Raw genomic sequence first — 20998 nt, forward strand, 5'->3', positions numbered from 1 at the left:
TTACTGAAGGGTTATACCAGTTTGGTTGTCGGGTGGTTCTTTTGCCTGCACTTTGCATGAGGGGAAATGAAATAATTTATAAAAAAGATAATTTATTTAATTGAACACGTTAAATGAAGATGAATAGTAGGGAAAACACTATTTATTATGAATAAAAAAAAAATTGAAGAAGTAATACTCCACAATGAAAAGATAATATAAATGTTTATGAAACTAGTTAAGTTATAGGAAGTATTAACTTACACTAATAAAGAATTAACTATACTAATGATCTCAACGGAGAATAGAAATAAAAATATATTTATATAGTGACACAAGTCCTAACTCTAAGAGGTGGTGGCAACGCTGGTCCAAGTACTTAAAACACCATACAGCGAGGTCACTGCTCAGTGAGGAAAGAAATATGTACCCACCAGAGAAAGGAAAAATAGATAAATAATTTAATTGAATTTAATCAGAACAAAGTAATAAGCAGCCCTAACGGTACAGGTTAATAATAATAATTTAATAATAATATTCTTAATTAAAATGGGAAATAGATTTAAATTAATTTAATATACTGTTATACAATAAATGTTGGAATGTCCTTGACAGTTAATTTTATACTAATGAAACAAAATATAATAATGATAACCAGATTCAACTGTTATAATAAAAAGAGAATTAAAACTTTAGTTTATGAGATATATTAAATGGAACAGGGGCCCTATGCGGGTCGAAGCTACCTATACACCCTTTCACACAAGCACAGTCTACATCGTTTTATATATTTCAGGGGAAATTAATCATAATAGAGAAATACTATAGGGGAAAATTTTACTATTCATAATTATAGGGAAGCACTTTAACAATTTATATAGGGAAACATTTTAATAATTTATAGGGAATGCAACATAATGATTTTTTTTTCTTTTTTTATAGAAACAATTTCACTTTAATTTCAGGGAAAAATAACATGATATTTTTTGTACAGGGAAACAGCTTAATAATTTTGATTTTTGTGTAGGGAAACAACTTTTACTATTACCTACATATATTATATTATATTAGTACGTAAAGCTATTTACCACCAATTGATAAGTTATGTGAATAATATAATAGTATATACCTCGGATCTCTTGTTTTTTCTATTAATTTAAGTAATTCCTTACATTCTCCGTAACAATGTTCATTCATAAAGAGTTCAATATTTCTGGTTATCTTATTTAATTTTTTGAAATCATAACGTTCGTTTAATCTTATGTTTGCTTTTAATATGTGACAGTTAAAGCATACCGATTCCATCTTATTTTTCTTAAGTTTATAAATATGTACTTCGGTGCTTAATATTTTTTTTAATTCTTCGATAAATCTAAAATAATATAATTGTGTTAAGTTTACGTCATTACCTTCACCGTGAAATTATCCTAAAAAATCTAAATATATATTTTTACTTTTTTCTATATTTTTTACCTAGTCTATATAAATATATCAGCTTTATTTTCGCGACTACATAGTCAAAAACGCATTTGGTTAAAATTACATCAGCAATAGGATCGTGACAATGCGTGATATGATGATTCGCATTGCACACCAATCCATGTGCTTCCAATAAGTTTAACATTCTGTCGTTTTTATTAAGTTTTCCTAAGTACCCTGAATATAAAGTTTCCCTTGTTTCCATGTTAGTTAGTTTTAAATTGAATTCATCATTATTCCTATTACTATATGCTGTTATATTTAAAAATGCTAAAATACCCCTTAACCTTAATCTTTTTATAATTGTTAGATCTGTCGTTCCATTCCAAAAAACAATTATTGGCTCCCTGTTATCAATGTGCAAATATTTCTGTAGGTATACCGTTGACAAAGTTGACTCCCCCTGATGGTTCATACTTTTGTATAATTGCTCCAACAATGGTGTGGTCAAGTTTGGTTTATTCCGGAATACCCTTTTGATTGTTTGCACAACTTTTCCCAAGTCACGGCGCCGGAACCTCCTTAACTTATCGTCTTGCGTAAGTACAAGAGGATTCCCCTCCAGTTTCATCGGCTTATATTTTTCTAAACTGTTGGAGATGGCGCCGGATACCAATAATATTTCGGTCTTATTGATTATAGTGAATTCGAAATCCATTATGAAAAAACGGATTTGAGAGCTTAGATTATATACAATATTAAATTATACATATTATTATTACTATAGTTACATATTACTACTATATTTAATTTCCCTGTGTTTGTTGTTATTATGTTTTACTCTTCGAATAGATGGTCCGTTGATAATATACGTCGTGCGATAAGTTGCTCTAAAAGCACGCCCACTTCTACACAGATTGAACTATCCGCCCTAGGGTTATTAATTACTGCGTGTATAAACGCAGTTACTGATACCATAGCTTGATTTAATACACGTTGTGTAAACGGTATAGTCATTTTCCTATTAGCCTCAATAACATGTCACTTAAAACATCCTACACAAATTATATCCCCACGAACGAACTGGTTGTGCTGCCCGGTTATTAATTCGTTTTTCAGCTCTCTGAAAAAATCTATTGCTTGTAGTGTCAATGGAAGCTCTGCCGACAATGGTATGTTTTCGTTCATGTTTTGTTTTGTTAAAATCTTTTATATGCTAATTTTTTTACGTGTATTTTATGTTTCGTTTCTTCCTTCTTATACTCAGAAATAGTTAAAATTGTATTACTTATTATGATAGTTACGTTGATATTACTACTACAGTAAAACCTCGTTAAGACGCTCCCGTTTAATACGCCATCCCGCTTAACACGCGGATTTTTCCCGGTCCCAGGTAATTGTACACTTTTAACATTGAAAAAAACACGCTTAATACGCCACCGCATATTACGTAATCCCGCATAATACGCTCTAATTGCTGGCTTCTCAAACATTTTAAAATAGAAAAAAACCCAATTAATACAATCAGCGATAAGAATTTCGTTGAAACGTTTATCTATTATCGACCGAGTAATTGATATTTATTATTAACATCTTGATGTGGTTTATACTCTTACTATATTTCGTTAGTACGTACGTACGTTAGTTATATGATCGGACGTTGAAGTGTACACGTGAAATCACACGCAGATTTATAATTTGTATGTTTTGTTTATTGTTATTCGTGTGTGGTTTAAAATGACGAGTGCGTCTACGTCATCTAGTAGTGCCGGAGTGAAAAGGAAAGCTTTGTCTATTGACGATAAATTGAGAATTATTAAACTGTATGATGAAAAAATTGGTGTATTCAATAAACAACAAATTGCCGACCAATTAAGATTGCCTTCCTCTTCGTTGCGGACCATATTGAAGAACCGGAAAGAAATTGAAAAAAAACGCTTTTTCAGGCATTACGAAACGTCAAAAGGTTAGAAATGGTAAAAATGAGCAGTTGGAAAATATTTTGTTGGAGTGGTTTCGACAAGCTCGCACATTAAATTTGGCTGTAAATGGTCCCGTTTTGACAGAAAAAGCAAATGAGATCGCAAAAAGGTTGAACATAACGGACTTTGGTGGATCTAATGGTTGGCTTGATCGTTTTAGAAAAAGGCACGGTATTGTCTATCGTAAAATTTGTGGGGAAGCCGATGCTGTAGATGACAACAGTATTAAATCGTGGAAAGAGACAATTCTACCAAATTTGTTGAAAGATTATTCACCCGAGGATATATACAATGCTGATGAGTTTGGCTTGTTCTTTAAATTGATGCCAGATAAGTCACTTGTGATGAAAGACGAAACATGTCATGGTGGTAAGTTAAGTAAGGACCGGTTAACTGTTTTAACTTGCTCAAATTGGTCTGGAACTGACAAGCTAAAACTTTTGGTAATAGGTAAATCGAAATCCCCCCGATGTTTTAAAAATGTACACACTTTACCGTGTGATTATAAAGCTGAAAACCGTGCGTGGATGACTGGAAGTTTATTCATTGAATGGGTTCAACAGCTCAACTGCAAGTTCGTTAAACAGAAAAGAAACGTCCTTTTATTTGTCGATAATTGCCCTGCTCATCCGAAAGAAATAACCCTTACAAATATCAAACTTGTGTTTTTCCCGCCAAATGCTACGAGCAAGCTTCAGCCCCTTGATCAAGGTGTGATCAAAGTTTTAAAACAGAAATACCGTAAGAAATTAGTTCAACGGTATTTACTAGAAATGGAATCGGTGACCGATGCAGAAATCCCCAAAATCAATGTTTTAGATGCTATTCATTATGTTTCAATTGCGTGGGATGAGATAAAACCAGAAGTTATTAAAAACTGTTTCAACAAAGCCTATTTTGATAACGTCTCACAAGAAGACCCTCACGTTTTGGACTCAGACGAATTTCGGGACTTTGAGGAGGTTTATCCAGGCTACACATCCATTGACGACCAATTAATAACGAACGAGGCACTAGAACTTGAAGAAATTATCAATCAGGCTACAGTAAACGATGAACCAGATGAGCCAAGTGATGATGAGGAAGAATACATTCCACCACTTCCGTCAATCGCTAGTACTGTACAATCAATATCTACATTGAGACAGGCACTTACTGCAACTGATGGCTCCGAAAACATGCTTCTATATCTAGGTAGGGTGGAAAATTTCTTATTGAATAAATATAAAAATAATGTATTGAAACAACCAACCATTACCACTTTTTTTAATCCAAGAAAATAATACATAATTATAAAATATGTTCCTAATAATTTTATTGTATGTATATTTGATGTTTTTTTATTATTAATTTTAAATACAACTTATGTTACTGTGTAATACATAACAAGTCACACTATGAACATTTTTCTAATTTATTCTATCTATGTACATACATATTATCACATTTAAAACGCTTTTAATATGCGGGTATCGCCTATAGCGCTTTAAGAGCGTAATAGGCGGGATATCGCCTATAACGCTATCCCGCATATTGCGCGGTTTTACGATTTCCCCTTCGAGAGCGTCTTAACGAGGTTTTACTGTATTCTAATTGCTGTTAATATTACTTATGAAATATTATTTTTACGTATTATTTTTTTTTTTTTTTTGTACGTATTTACTATTTATAATTTATATTATTATTTATTTGATTTTATTATTATTTATTTATTTATTATTATTTTTATTTATTTTATTATGTTTATTTTTTTTTTAATAAGGATTTATTTATAAAAAGAAATCGGTGGTAAAAATACGTCTATTAATTAATTGATTTAATACTGCACCTATAGTTAAACAAATTGATATATTCGGACGTGTAAGGTTACAAAATGGATGAAGATAAGTGGTCAAAGGAATCATCACTAAATTTAAATCTTCTTCTGATTGTGGTATGGTTTGCTTCTAGTACATGATGTTCAAAACAGCTTACGTATACTATGTTTCTTCGTACTAATTGAATATGCGCACTAGTTAATAATACTTCCTTTAATTCTATAATAAAATCGATTGCATGTAATGTTAATGAATATTCTTAAGGTATTGGTGCATTTCCGCCCATGTTTATAATTTATATTTTATTTTCTGAAACATAATTAATTATATTATTTTGTTTGCATCACTATTATTTATATATAATTATTATTAATGTTAATTAACTAGCTTATTATTTATTGTTATTTTTTTTCTACTATTATCTTGGTGACGGTGGTGGGGTGAATCTGCAAACCCCCTTATGTAGTCACTTATGTTTGATGGTCTATATTTGGCTATTCTTCTGGGTATATCTATTACTTGTTCATTACTAATATATTTGCATTTAATTAATATATATATTGCTATCATGAGTATGAGAGATAGTGCTGCTAATATTATTGTTACATATAGTAGGTTACTGTGTATAAACTGGTGTTTTTGGCTTTGTTCTCTTAAAACTTCTTGGTCCATCATTTGTTGTACTTCATCCAAGGACTTGGATACGCCGTGTAGATCCGTTAATTGTATATTTGGATTGTCTCCCCATTCTTTATTTACTTCGAATCTATGTATGTGTTCAGGTATCTTCTCTAAAATGTTTTTTTATGTTAGTTGTAGGTATGAAATCCTTATAATTCGTGTTGGTAATCTCTTCTGTGGCGGTTAGTACTGCATCTTGTGTAAATACTTGACAATTATTGTTCACGATAGTTATTTCTCCAATTTTATTTGTATCTAGCGTAAATGGCTCGACCATATCTGTACAACTTACGGTCAGTGCTTCACTTCCCACATGTAACCAGGTGTTTTTGTTTCGCAATTTATGGTATATGTTTCTTTGTAGATTAAATTTTTCGATTGCACAGTTCCGTTGATTAGAAGTAGTATCAGGTCCTTTGAATAGTTGTAATTCGCAGGGTTGGCGTTCGCTGTTTTCTTGAATTGGTTGTGGTGTTCTACATATTCTATATATAGTAGTCTCTGTACAATCGTCCAATTGTTTTTCTGTATACGTAGTAAATCGTTTTCTATCTTTAGTTATTGCAATATTGTTATAAGTAACTGTTAGAAGATACCACCCTTCAGTATTATTTTGAACATGGATTATTGGTATAGGTATTAAATGGTATAATGTAAGTTCAATGTCAATAACTAACGGTATTTTTGTAATGAATACTAAATTATCGTTTTCATAGTAAATACTCATTTTAGTAATTTTTTGAAATTTATTTAATTCTGAAGCTTTTGTTCCCATAGGAATGCTATATTGTTTCTTAATTGTTAGTTCTATTGATTTTAAAGTTGATGCTAATTCTTGCGGTGTCATAAGACTTGGGTGTATTATTCCTTCTCTAGCGGCTGTTACTATTTGTCCTAACGTTTGAGTTTCATTTGCGTATTGATTTGTGATTATTGTGTATAAATTATGTACTTCTCCTGTCATTTATAAGTCTAAAACATCGTCAGTTCTAGTTTGTATTTGTAACATTCTTACGTATAATTGTTGTTCCTTAGTAGAAATGTTTCTATATAATTGTTCAGTTTGTTCTAACGTATTTCCTATATTTTTTACTATTGTTTTTACTACTGTTGTTTGAGCCTTCATTATGTGTAGTATATTAGCCCCCGATTCTTCTGTTTGCTTTATAGCTTCCCGTGTTTTCTTAGTGCATTTATCATCGCATACGCCAAATAACGTGTACATAGCGTTACCTATTATGTTTACTAGCCCCCTTCTTTTCCGTTGCTTATTATCGAATTGATCCGGCTACAACTAGTTTGCGCACATTTTAAAATTTCCCTGCTAAAACCTGTAACTCGTTTGCGCACAACATATTGTAGAAGGAACCACTCGATTGCGCACAACATATTATATACAATAATATGGTATAGCCATGATTATATTTTGTACATAATATTATTATATACCTACAACACAGCTTTACACAACACACGTGCCAACAGTGATATTAAGTATAATTGGTTTTTAGACGCAGATAATGGTCTGTAATCGGCAATATTACTTCGATAAACTTTATCAGTATTTATGACCCATCAATAAACTGGTACTATCGTTTTGAAATCGCAAACACAAATTTTTAGTTTTAGTTTCGACAATTCTCTCGTATAGCGCTTACAGAAATATGGATTACGAAATAACAAATATATACTATACGCGTCGCGGTAAAATGTGTGTTTCTATTGACAATTTTAAGTTTTCGAAGTACAGAAAATTAAAATGTGGGAATTTTTCATTTCGATGTACCAATAAAAAATGTAAGGCAATTGCTACATTAAATCCTCAGTGTACAAGTATTATTAATCATAAAAACGAACATAATCACAGTGAATATTCTGAGAACGCAGTACATAAAGATATTATCCGTAGTTCTGTTAAAAGAAAAGCCGTTGAAGAAATGCATACACAACCAAGTAAAATTATTAGACGAGAATTATTATTAAAATCAGATTATAATTTAAATCATGGTGACATGCATTTGTTACGAAATTCAATGTATGCAACTAGAAAAAAACATTTCCCAAAACTCCCAAAGACTGTTAACGAGGCTGTATTACAGCTGAAAGAATTCCAAGTTAAATTTAAAGATGAACAATTTATGTATTTCAGTGATGATAGTAGTGTAGTATTGCTTACATGCTCAACAAATTTGAGTACTTTATGTGATGCTCCACATGTATTTGGAGATGGAACATTTTCTTATTGCCCAAAATTATTTACACAGCTGTATACCATTCATATTTATCAAAATTATTTTTACGTACCAGTAGTATTTTGTTTTTTAGAAGATAAACATACGTCAACATACACAACTATGTGGGAAACACTTCAAAATCTTTGTACTCACATTGTCGATCGGCAACTTATTATTAAAGAATTTCATGTTGATTTTGAAAAATCAGCTCATAACTCAATTTTAAATGTCTTTCCACAGTGTAAAATTGTATGCTGCACATTTCATTTAGCTCAATCTTGGTTTCGTCGAATACAAAAAAGTAGTAAATTATTACGGGAATATAAAAATAATAATTCAGATGTAGGTAAATGGCTTAAATATTTTTTTGGTTTGCCGTACTTGCCACCCGATGAAATAGAAATAGCATTTTCAAATTTAATAGCTATTGCTCCACCTGATGGATTATACTTCTCTGATTATGTTTTTTAATCATATATATCACCTAATTCAATCTTCAATACATCCCTGTGGGCAGAAAAACCAGATGATTTACCCAGAACAACGAACGGAGCTGAAGCATTCCATAGGCATTTTAATAATCAATTCTATAACCCTCATCCACACGTATACCAAGTAATAGATGTTATTTTAAACATTCAATCAGAAACTGATCTTAAACTGAATTCAATAAAAATGAATATTAATAACTATCGCCGGAAAGAAATATTACAAAAAATTGAGTATATGAACAATTTGTGGACAAAATATTCAAACAATGAAATTGATCAATTGAATTACTTGGAACAAATGGGCAACCGCTTTTAAACATAAATAGATGACCGCTAAAATAAAAATTAATTGTACATATTCTTTAACACAACACACCAAAAATACATTTTTAACCACACCAGTGAAGTTAAAATATTCACTGACAGTCCTAAGTCTGTAAAAGTGGGAAGGGAAATGTGTGCGCAAACCAGTGGTTACACTAGAAATAATCTGTGCGCAAACGAGTTGTAAAAATGTGCGCAAATGAGTTGTAATTTTAGTAAATGTGCGCAAACCATGTGCACCCAATTGATCCATACCACTTCCTAATGACAAATACATACGTTCTTCTTGTCTACTTATTTCGCTATATAAATCCGTTATCACTATCTGGTATTTCCCGCATAAATCGATATGTTTTTGATCGGTACATATTTTTGTAATATTTTTCATTTTTTCCCCCAGTAAATCATATTTTGTATTGTACTCCTTTAACGAAAAATATGTAACAAGTTTATATTCAAGTTTCATATAATTGTTTAGTCGTTTACATAATGTATCTATTGACGTCACTGAATCTGATGACAAATCGTACATGATTTTAGTAATAATTTCTATTATTTTAGTCCTTTCGAGAGTTGTGAAAGGTTCTTCAATGTTATTATTTGCAGTATTGATATGACCTATAAAACACCTCGGAGTGTTTTCCGGCCCTATAGTATATGTTTCATGTAATTCTTGTTGGAGTGCCATTTAAAGTTCCAAAATGAATTCCCTTTGTCTGTCCCTAAAATTAAAATTTATCTATAATTTTTCATTATTATTATATTTTCTGCTTAAAGAATATTTAGAAAAATGTTTAATTGTACATTGGTTGTATTATGCTTCCTATTTAGTTTTATTCTTAAAATTAAATTAATAATTTACACGTTAATTAAATATATATTACTAAATATATATATTTTTTTTTTAATTGGCTTGTGCATCATTATAATATTTTTTAACCACCCAGCAAACTACAGGGGATGTACAGTTTATAAAAACCTCCAGCAACGTAAGAAAACCAACCTAAATAATCACAAATTGCATGTAAACTCTAGTTATAAGTCTAACAATGTACAAGATAGCCACCCGCGTAATACCACTCCCTACAATCCTTCTTCTGACCAATCTAAAACGTATGCTCAGGCCACTCAAGGTCAACATGTAAATTCGGATATTCCTCCGCCAACTCCTGATATTAATTCTTTAATGTCAAGCTTTGTAAGTGAGCTTAAGACTCTTATCAATCCATTAATCTCATTACTTACTCAAGTAATCTCAAGTTTATTGGCTAGAAAAAATGAATAATTCTGCTACAAATAAGTCCCTCCTAGTTTTACAATTTAATGCTAATGGTCTTAAAAATCATGCAAATATGTTACAAAATGTACTATATGATAAACGTATTGACATTGCCCTTATCACAGAAACACACTTCACTAAATATACAAATATCTTCATACCTGCTAATTAAAGCCAATCACCCTGATAATACGGCACATGGCGGTGTTGCAATATTTATTAAAAATTCAATCCACTTTCAACCCCTTACCAATTACTGTTTCGATTATATTCAATCGTGTACAATAACAATTAAGTTAAATAACATACCCATTACTGTAGGTGCTTTTTATTCTCCTCCGCGCCACAATTTATCGAATGCTACGTTCACAGATTACTTCAATTCAATTCAAAATAATTTTATCATAGGTGGCGACTTCAATGCTAAACACAATGCTTGGGGTTGTCGTACAAATAACCCTCGTGGAATTGTCTTATACAATTTTGTCAACACAAATAATTTTAATGTACTTGCACCACCGGGCCCTACCTACTGGCCTTCTTCCCCAGCAAAAAAACCTGATATTTTAGATATATTTGTCACTAAAATTCCTAGTAATTTACACTGCCTAACTAATAACATATTAGATCTAAACTTTGATCATTCTTCTGTTATTCTCAATGTGTCCGCCACTGTTTTTACACGAGTTGAACCACCTAGACTTTTTTCCCCTTTTACTGACCGTCTTGAATTTCAAAATATCCTTAATCAACGAATTGATTTAAAAATTAAACTTAAGTCAAATCATGATATCGATGAAGCGGTAAATAACTTGACTACGCTAATACAATCAGCTGCTTGGGAAGCCACCAAGCCTAATAAAACACATAATTCTAAAAATAATTACCCAATAGTATCCGATCAAATTCGCTGCCTAATTGTAGAAAAACGAAGAGCTAGAGCTAAATACCAAGTCACTAGGCTTCCATCTCACAAAACAGCTTATAATAAACTCGCTAACTCACTGAAAAAGGCTTTGGCAAAATATAAATCATATGAATTCGAACAAAAATTACACTCTCTATCTGTCATTGATGGGAGTTTATGGAGGGAAACTAAACGTTTACTTAAATTTAAAACCGCCTCACCCCCACTGTTAAATGCTGACAACTCGCTCGCCGTTTCAGATGCTGAAAAAGCAGAAGTATTCCAAGTTCATCTTTCTAAAACTTTTTGTCCGCATGAGGACATCCATATTCCGCAACATATTATCGATGTTGAAAATTATTTACATTCTACATTACCAAGTGCTCGCCCAGAAAAATACTTTACACCTAATGAAGTTAAAAGTATGATCTCAAATTGTTCTCGAAAAAAATCTCCAGGGTTTGATCTAATAACAGCTAATGTTGCTAATTGCTTACCGAACAAAGCCTTCATACTGCTTACTTATATTTACAATGCTGTACTGAGACTTTCATACTTCCCCACTCTCTGGAAGTTTTCGCAAATAATTATGTTTGCTAAGCCGGATAAACCTCCTGACCTCCCAACATCCTATAGACCTATAAGTCTATTGCCATACTTTTCAAAAATTTGCGAAAGACTAATTCTCAAACGTATCTATCCGCACATAATATCAAAAAATATTCTCCCGTCCTCACAATTTGGCTTTAGAGCCAAACACAGCACCGTACACCAGGTCCATAGAGTAATTGATGCAATCTCTACCACTCTTGAAAACAAATGCTACTGTACTTGTGCATTTTTAGACATTTCCCAAGCATTTGACAAAGTTTGGCATGAAGGTCTTCTGTTTAAACTACGTAAATTTCTTCCTCCTACTCTATTTCTTCTAATGAAGTCATATCTCATAGACCGACATTTTCAAATACGTCAAGGTTCCGCCACCTCAAATATAGCCACAATTAGTGTAGGAGTACCCCAAGGAGGTGTACTTTCTCCTATCTTATTTAATATTTATGCTGCCGATCAAACTTCTACACAAAATACTATTGTTGCCGATTATGCTGACGATAAAGTCATACTGTCAGTACATAATGATCCACTAATTGCTTCAAGAAATTTACAATCCCACCTAAATCTACTCTCAGAATGGTATGCCAAATGGAAAATCAAATTAAACAACAACAAATCCATTCACACAACTTTCACCCTAAGACACGGACTTTGCCCTAACGTAACTGTAAATAATTTACCTATCCCTGCTCTTGACACTGTTAAATACTTAGGACTAATCCTCGATAAAAGATTAACTTGGCAAAATCATATAAGAAAAAAAAGATTAATACTTAATGCTCGCTCCCGCTCTCTAAAAGTATTACTTTCAAAAAATAAATTCTCATCTTTAAAAACAAAACTTCAAATATATAAGTCTCTTCTGAAATCCATATGGACGTACGGGATCCAACTATGGGGATCGGCAAAAAAATCTAATTTAAATAAAATTCAGGCCTTCCAAAATATTACTCTTCGTAAAATCACAAATGCCCCACCCTTCGTCTCTAATATGACCCTCCACCAAGACCTAGGTATTAAAACAGTGGAAGAAGAAGCTGCTATCTTCTATAAGCGTTTTTATAATAAATTAGAAAACCACGGAAACCCTCTGATTAAAAATCTACATATCCCATCACTTCCTGGAAATCCCCGTCGCAGGCTGAAAAGGAAATGGTGTAGGGATCACCTAACTTAATCCTAACATTCCTAAGCTAAATAATCATATAATAAACAAGCTAAGTGCTACTGATGGGTGGCTTCTTATTCACGTAACCCCATAATGTTTTGTACCCTAATCTCACATATACTTATTGTGCTTAATTGTATAGATTGTATATTTCTTGTAAAAATAAAAAAAAAAAAAAACATTATTTCTATGGACAGTGATGCTTCGTCGCCCACGCTGTATAACTACATTTTCATTTCCCACTATTGCTATGACTTCGTATGGCCATAACCAAAATGGATCGAGTTTTGTTCTATGATTATTATCCTTTAGGAGTACTAAATCCTTAACATGTATTTCTTGTGTGTTTTTGTTTCTATCGTATCTTTCTTTACTGTTTATTTTATTTTTAATTAATTGTTCCCTAGCTATATTATGTGACACTTGCATGTTTTCCATTAAATCAAATAAATAATCATCGTAATTGTATCGTGGTTCTGGTTCGGTTTTTAATTTAATTGGTACCTCCAATGTGCGTCCGTAAACTAGTGCGTATGGCTGGAAGTTAGTAGATGAATGTACTGTCGAATTATATACAAAAAATGCAAAGGGTAATAAATGATCCCAATCATTTAAATTTTTGTCTACATAATGTCGTAAGTACTCAGCTAAGGTATTATGAGTACGTTCAAAAGGATTACCCTGTGGCCTAAAAGGACTAGTGTTAACTTTTTCTATCTTTAATAACTTGCGAACTTCAGCAAACGTTTTACTAAGGAAATTGGTGACCTGATCAATTAATATTGTTCCCGGTATGCCATGTACACAAACGAAGTGTATAACAAAGGCTTCCTCGACCATGTTTGCTTTTTGGTCAGGAATTGGAACCCCCAAAGTGTAACGCGTTAGATCATCTTCCATAATTAAAATATAAATATTATTAGATAATGTTATCGGCAAAGGCCCTACTATATCCATAAATATCTTTTCAAATGGTTTTGAACTTGTAGACTTAATAGTCATTGGTTGTTTGATATGCCGATTTGATACCTTATTCACCTGACACGATGTACAATTCTTTATATATTTCTTAACGTCATATTTCTCCATATGAACTGTTCGTTTAATGGTTTTGTTAACGCCTAAATGACCTCCGAGTTTTGAGTCATGAAACTGTTTTAAAATAATCGCTTTTTCTTCCTCAGTATATTCTATACCTGCACATATAATGATTTCTATACCTGTTTTACGAAATATGTATCGTATCATTGACCTTATTTTTTCCCATTCTAAATCATCATGTTCGCCTAATTTATTCATAGCTAGTTTTTTTAATTCGTTTTCTTCGCAAAGTAGTTTCAAATTTACTAATGATATATACATGTTTTCGTAAGTTGTTTTCTGCCGATCTCTATTTTTTTTTACTAGGAATATTATGAATCTATTTTCCTGTTTGTAATAAGGCGTGTCCCCTATTACTTTACTGAGCGGTAACATCGCACCGTTTCCAAATTGTTTTTTTAATTGGTAATTTGTTTCTGTCCTAAAGTTATACTGCCTTGCAATTTCTGACACTATATTATATTCTTTTGGTGATTCTATTAGTGTACCTATAGTTTCTTTCACGTTATTATTCGTAAGAAGTTGTGTTTCTATTTTTTCGAGAAATTGTTCATATGTTTCATTTTTTATTTCCTGAATTGAATACATTCGCGTAAGCGCGTCTACATTAGAATTAAGTACTCCGGCTTTGTAGCGTATTTCATATTCGTACTCTTCTAACTGTATTCTCCATCGAGCTAGTTTTGATAATGGATTTTTTAGATTAAAGAGCCATGTTAGTGGACGATGATCACTAAGTATTATAAACTTCCTACCATATAGGTATGGTCTAAATTGCTTAACCCCAAAAATTATTGCAAGGCATTCTAATTCAGTTGTTGAATAATTGCTTTCACTTTTATTTAATGTGCGTGATGCATAAAAAACTGGCAAATCTTTACCTATTTCACCTTGAGATAATATGGCTCCGAGCGCCTTGTTGCTCGCGTCCGTAGTTAATAAGAAGGTCTTTGTAAAATCAGGATATTTAAGAACTGGTTCGGAGCATAATGCTGTTTTCAAGGTATCGAATGATTTTTGACACTCGTTACTCCATATGAATTTAGTATCCTTTTTTAAAAGATTAGTTAATGGTTTTGATATTGTGCTATACGAATTTATGAACTTCCTGTAATAACCGCTTAATCCTAAAAACGACTTTATGTTTTTTACTGTTGTTGGTTCTGGGAATTCTACTACTGCTTTTAATTTACGCTCATCTGGTTTTATCCCGTCTTTCGTAATGACATGACCTAAGTATATACATTTTCTTTTTAAGAAATTACACTTGTCTGGTTGTAATTTCAAATTGTTAGTTTTTAATCGCTCGAAAACGTCTATTAGCTTTTCGTTATGATCATACAAATTTTTCCCGTATACGATTATGTCGTCTAAATATACTAAGCATTTAATTCCTATTAAACCTGCTAAGGCTGAATTCATAATTCTTTGGAAAGTTCCGGAACTCGTCTTCATTCCCTGAATCATTCGTTTAAAATGCCAGTGACCTTGGTTAGTCGAAAAGGCTGTTAACTCCCGTGAGCCTTTGTCCATCTTGACTTGATAAAAGCCAGAAGAAAGGTCAAAACTACTGAAAAACTGGCTGTTTCCTAGTTGATCTAATAATATTTGGCAAAGGGTGAAATTCATTTATGGTAACCTCATTAAGTGCCCTAAAATCTACCACTACTCTGAATTTTTGTCTGCCTGAATTATCCATTTTTTTTTGTACTAATAGCAAAGGGGAATTCCAGGGACTCCTAAAATTCTCAATAATTCAATTTTCTTCCATTTTTTTAATTTGCGAGTTTATTTCGTCTTGTTGTGCGTGACGTTATCTATAAGGTCTACGATATATGGGTGGTTGGTCCTGCTTTAATTGAATAGAGTGTGTACCCGCGGTTGTAAAAGTTAAAATATCTCCTTCCATATGAAATATATCATTGTATCGTTGACATATCTCATAAATAGATTGTTTTTCAGTTTCGTCCATGTGTTCAGTTATTATCATTTGTTTTAGTCTTGCTATACGTTCGTTGTGATTGTTTTTTGTTTCAACTTTATATATTTCGTACTCAGTATCGTAAAGTATTTTGTTTAAATCAGTTTTGGTTAGAGTCTTTATTTCTTCTGATATGTTCACCATGCTAACTATTGCCCTACCATTGCTAACGATGGATACTGTATTACTACAAAACACATCCTTTACTAATTGTTGTTTGTGTATTAGAATATTCTTGTTTTCAACTAATGGGTTGGCAATCAAAATTCCTATAATAGTTTCAGTTCGTGGTTTTAATTTGATAGAACTGGTTTCCTCTACGATTTCATTAATCATTGTTGGTGAATGGGAGGCCGATTGGATAATCAACTTGTTTTTCGCTACATCTACTATTACATTATTAGCTGAGAGAAACTTGTTTCCTAGAATACCGTCCTTGGGAATTGGAAATCGTGTTCCTACTTTTTAAACATAGTAACAGTTAATACACAAGTATTAAAAAATTGCAATTCATCACACCTTACTCTTAAAATAAATAATGATTTATTCCATCTGTTTTGTATTTATAGATCTCCTAATGATAATATAGATAACTTTATCAATAATTTAGAATTATTCTTATCTAGTTTGTATAAAAAAAATGTACATAACATTATTTGTGGAGATATTAATATTGATATTATGAAAAGTTCAAAAATAAGTAATGAATATCTAAATATTATGGCTTTTAATGGATTTTTGCCATGTATCAATAATTATACTAGAGTAACTAGCTTTTCTCAAACTTGTATTGATCATATATTCGTTAATAATATTGATACGACTAAAATTACTCCATACATATTAAGGTGTGATATTACGGATCATTATGCAACAGCTATAGTATTTCCAATTTTTAACAATCACAATAAATCTAATGCATTATCTAATAATTCAAATATAAGTAAAATTAATATAAATCATTTAGATTTATTAATTAAAACTGAAGACTGGCTTTCTTGTTTTAGTTCTTCAAACGTTGATTCTATGATTGATACTTTTAATTGCAAAATGGTAGAATTTATTAAATATTCATCTACCCCTATTAATAAGATTATACCAAAAAAAATGCTAAATATTAAAGCATGGATTACACCTGGCATTATTACTTCTATTAGAAATAGAGAAAAACTTTTTTCTAAGCTGAGACATAGGCCTTTTGATTTAAAATTTAAAAAGTTCTACAAATTATATAGGAATATGTTAAATCTTTTGATAAGAAAATCAAAACAAATGTTCTATCAAAATAAATTAAAGCAATATAAATCTGACAGCAAACAAATCTGGAAAGTTATAAATGAAATTATGGGTAAACCGAGCAAACAAATGAATAATATTAATAAAATTATAAATAAAGATGGTATTATCGTTGAATCTAAATCTGAAATTTGTAATGATTTTAATGACTTTTTTGTAAATGTAGGAAATAATTTAGAAATAGAACATTTAAATTCTGCTGATATTTACTTTAACGATAAAAATCAGAGCAATAACAGTATTTTTCTTAATCCAATTAGTAGTGAAGAGATTAGTGAGTATATTGATAAGTTTAAAAATTTTAATTCGTATTATGAACATGGTCTAACAAACTATATCCTTAAGAAAATTTCTAAATCTATTTCTATACCGTTATCGTTATTTTTTAATAATGCTTTATTAAAAGGTGTTTTCCCTTTAGCTTTTAAAAAGTGTATTGTTATTCCACTATTTAAATCAGGTAATAAATTATCATGTGGAAATTATAGACCTATCTCACTATCTTTAACTATATCAAAAATTTTTGAGAAATGTATCAAAAGCCGTTTATTAAATTACTTTAAAAAGAATTCATTTTTCTCTAATTCACAGTTTGGTTTTTTGGCTGGTTTGTCAACAAGTGATGCTCTTTTTAAACTTGATAACTTTGTTCGTAGACATATTGACATTAATAACAAAGTAATGGGTATTTTTCTAGACGTGCAAAAAGCCTTTGATTGCGTAAATCATGAGTTATTATTAAAAAAGCTAGAATATTCGGGTATTCGGGGAGTTGCTAATAATCTATTAAAATCTTTCTTAAATGAAAGAACTCAAATAGTTCAAATAAATGAGTGTTATAGTAAAGCTAAAGATATAACCTGTGGAGTTCCGCAGGGAACAGTCTTAGGCCCATTGTTGTTTATCTTTTTTATAAATGACTTATTGAATATAAATACAGATAGTAATAAAGAATTCATTAGTTTTGCTGATGATACAGCTATTCTAATATCCGAACCAACAATCGACAATTTGTATCATGAAGCAAATAATATTTTAAATGAAGTATATATTTGGTTTTGTAAAAATAAGTTAAAGTTAAATTTACTGAAATCTAAATTTATATGTTTTAATTTATCTGTTATTAATGTTTTACATGGATATAATTTGATTGTACATTCCCTAAAATGTAATACTGATTTAAATAAATGTGATCCAAAATGTGTAAAACTTGAAAAAGTCAATGAGTTAAAATATCTTGGCTTAAAAATAGATCATAAACTTAGATGGGATGGTCATGTAAATTATTTAAATGGTATTTTACGTAAATTTTTCTATATATTTCATGAAGCCAGGTATATATTAGATGTAAATTATAAAAGAATTATTTATTTAGCCTTAGTGCAATCTATTTTTTCATATGGTACAGTAAAACCTCTCTATAACGGAATCGCTTGGGACCAACAATTTTTCCGTTATAAAGAGTTTTCCGTAATAGAGAGGTATGTAAAAAAAAAAAAAAATGAAGTTTCAAGAAGTATTATGTATGTATTTATGTATGTATCTGTTAAAAAATATATATTTTAGGTAAAATTGTATTTAAATGTGATAAAAATAATAATAAATGTGTAATAAATAAATGTATTAAATACATACTTAAAAAATAAAACTAAGAACTAAAAAAAACATTTTACACAATTCGATATTTGTACTCTTTTTTAATTAAGAAAAATAATTTTTAATATTTGATTGCTTTTTGTGTTTAAGAGCAGCATGTTCGGCACATTCTCGAGCTTTTGTGGTAAGTTCTAACAGATTTGAATTAGATATCATGGCTGAAAACTTTTGTAAATCTTCTAAATATGAGATTGCGGTTTTAAAATCTTTTATTTTTGGCTCATCATTGGTCTCGCTGTCATCATTATCATCGTTTTCTTCTTCTTTTTCCTCGTCTTCTAAAAAAGTCACCGAATCGTAAGTTTGATGCGTCTCTAATTTACTATCAAATGTAATGAAATCTTCTACATCAACATTTGCTGTAACGCACTCCTCATTCATTTCTTTCAAAGCATTTTCTGGTAAATCTATATTGGTTCCTTCATTTGAAAGAAACCCGGCTTTACGAAAACAATTTCGCACACATTCAGCTTTCACATTATTGCAAGCCAACGCTATCCAGTTGACAGCATCCAAGACACTTATTGATTTCGCAAACTGATGGGCTGAAGAACAATTATCCATCTTGCATAATAAAGATTGAAGTAAAAACTTACGATAGTAAGATTTGAACGTGTAAATCACTCCTTGATCCATTGGTTGGGTGATTGATGTAGTATTTGGGGGCAGCATAAGTATTTTCATATTAGATAGTTCGATCTTTGGGTGACATGCAGCATTATCTAAGAACATTAAGACGTTTCTATTCTGAGATCGCATATCTGCGTTAAAATAACGCAACCACTGCTCCATTATTTCTGTAGTCATCCAGGCTTTTTTATTAAATTTCCATATGACAGGTAATGAAGAAATGTCCATGTTCTTAAAACACCGTGGTTTTTTAGACTTGCCTATTACCAATGGCTTCCTTATTTCTCCAGCCATACTACCACACATGAGCACTGTTAAGCGATCCTTGGCTTTTTTTCCTCCAGAACATGATTCACTTTTCATTACAAGTGACTTAGTTGGAATACCTTTAAAAAAAAGCCCCGTTTCGTCAGCATTATAGACGTCTTTTGCTTCATATCCAGCAATGAGTCTTGAGATTTTTTGCTTCCACTCCTCCACAGTTTCTTGATTAACGTCATTGGCTTCACCACTCACTTGTTTCCAAACAATATCATGCCTTTTTTTAAATTTTTCTAGCCAACCATTCGAAGCCTTGAAATCGTTGACATTCATTTTTTCAGCCAATTTCATAGCTTCTGTTTGTAAAATTGGACCGGAAATTGGTAAATTTTTTGACCGAACGCTGTTAAACCACTCATATAACTTTTGGTCAATTTGTTCAAACAAGGGATTTTTCACTCTTTTGCTCTTTCCGGAATTTTTGCTATTTACCCAATCATCCATAATTTTTTCTTTATTTTTTATCGCGTCGTAAACTTGAGTTTTTCCACATTTAAATCTAGTAATAAGTTCTTTCGTACTTAGTTTTTGTGTCTCCTTCAACTCGATTAGTTTAACTTTATCGGACAAAGTCAGGGCTGTACGTGGCATATTAACAATTAAAAACAGTACAAAAACAAGCGAAATCACAACGATAAAACAGACCGTGAGCACTACACGTTGACTAAACGATATGAACAATTCGACAGAAAAAAGACGACTGGGCAGTTCATATTAACAAAATTATATTGTAGGTACATATTATGTACACAAGTATCTAATCTTTATCTAATCTTTGCTATACATTGTACTATAAATATTCGTTAGAAGGTAATAAACAATTCAATATGACAATCGTGAAGCGATACTGTCGACTGATATTTCAGGTAATAATAAAGTTAAGATTATCTAGTCACCAAATATATATGTATGTACATAGTATATATGTATCTACATAATTGTAATTTATCTTTAAATAATTTTATTTTCCGTTTAATAGAGATTATTTTTACTATTTGGATCACGAAAATTGTCCGTTTCCGTTTTGTAGAGGTTCCGTCTTAGAGAGGTTAATTTCATATATTATTTGAACCGGGACTATTGACATTTTCCGTTATAAAGAGGATTCCGTTTAATAGAG

At 31.2% G+C, this 20998-nt stretch overlaps 4 protein-coding genes across 4 annotated transcripts; 1 reads left to right on the forward strand and 3 right to left on the reverse strand.

The window, feature by feature from the left end:
- LOC132932666 (uncharacterized) lies at window positions 1-2116 on the reverse strand. The gene is made up of 2 exons (XM_060999039.1): window positions 1453-2116; window positions 1-50 (listed from the first exon to the last, which is right to left on the reverse strand). The coding sequence occupies exons 1-2, from the start codon at window positions 2114-2116 to the stop codon at window positions 1-3; spliced, it is 714 nt and encodes a 237-aa protein (XP_060855022.1).
- Window positions 2117-3135: 1019 nt separating this feature from the next.
- Window positions 3136-4663, forward strand: LOC132932667 (tigger transposable element-derived protein 4-like). Its single transcript, XM_060999040.1, has 2 exons — window positions 3136-3364; window positions 3465-4663. Exons 1-2 carry the CDS (start codon window positions 3136-3138, stop codon window positions 4661-4663), a joined length of 1428 nt encoding a protein of 475 aa, XP_060855023.1.
- A 1312-nt stretch (window positions 4664-5975) lies between these two features.
- LOC132932669 (uncharacterized) lies at window positions 5976-6842 on the reverse strand. Its single transcript, XM_060999041.1, has one exon. It carries the CDS (start codon window positions 6840-6842, stop codon window positions 5976-5978), a length of 867 nt encoding a protein of 288 aa, XP_060855024.1.
- A 12130-nt stretch (window positions 6843-18972) lies between these two features.
- On the reverse strand, window positions 18973-20469 carry LOC132932670 (tigger transposable element-derived protein 6-like). Its single transcript, XM_060999042.1, has one exon. The coding sequence runs from the start codon at window positions 20467-20469 to the stop codon at window positions 18973-18975; it is 1497 nt and encodes a 498-aa protein (XP_060855025.1).
- Between the last annotated feature and the right edge of the window lie 529 nt (window positions 20470-20998).

This window comes from Metopolophium dirhodum, chromosome 1, assembly GCF_019925205.1.
Source record: "Metopolophium dirhodum isolate CAU chromosome 1, ASM1992520v1, whole genome shotgun sequence".
Lineage (NCBI taxonomy): Eukaryota > Metazoa > Arthropoda > Insecta > Hemiptera > Aphididae > Metopolophium > Metopolophium dirhodum.

What these genes read in the sequence shown, in the direction of transcription:
- LOC132932667 (XM_060999040.1), top strand. Translation starts at nt 3,136, where the DNA reads ATGACGAGTGCGTCTACGTCATCTAGTAGTGCCGGAGTGAAAAGGAAA. An exon ending in GCATTACGAAACGTCAAAAG is followed by an intron (nt 3,365 to 3,464) that starts GTTAGAAATGGT and finishes CCGTTTTGACAG; the next exon opens with AAAAAGCAAATGAGATCGCA.
- LOC132932669 (XM_060999041.1), bottom strand. Translation starts at nt 6,842, where the DNA reads ATGACAGGAGAAGTACATAATTTATACACAATAATCACAAATCAATAC.
- LOC132932670 (XM_060999042.1), bottom strand. Translation starts at nt 20,469, where the DNA reads ATGCCACGTACAGCCCTGACTTTGTCCGATAAAGTTAAACTAATCGAG.
- LOC132932666 (XM_060999039.1), bottom strand. Translation starts at nt 2,116, where the DNA reads ATGGATTTCGAATTCACTATAATCAATAAGACCGAAATATTATTGGTA. An exon ending in GATATATTTATATAGACTAG is followed by an intron (nt 51 to 1,452) that starts GTAAAAAATATA and finishes CCTCATGCAAAG; the next exon opens with TGCAGGCAAAAGAACCACCC.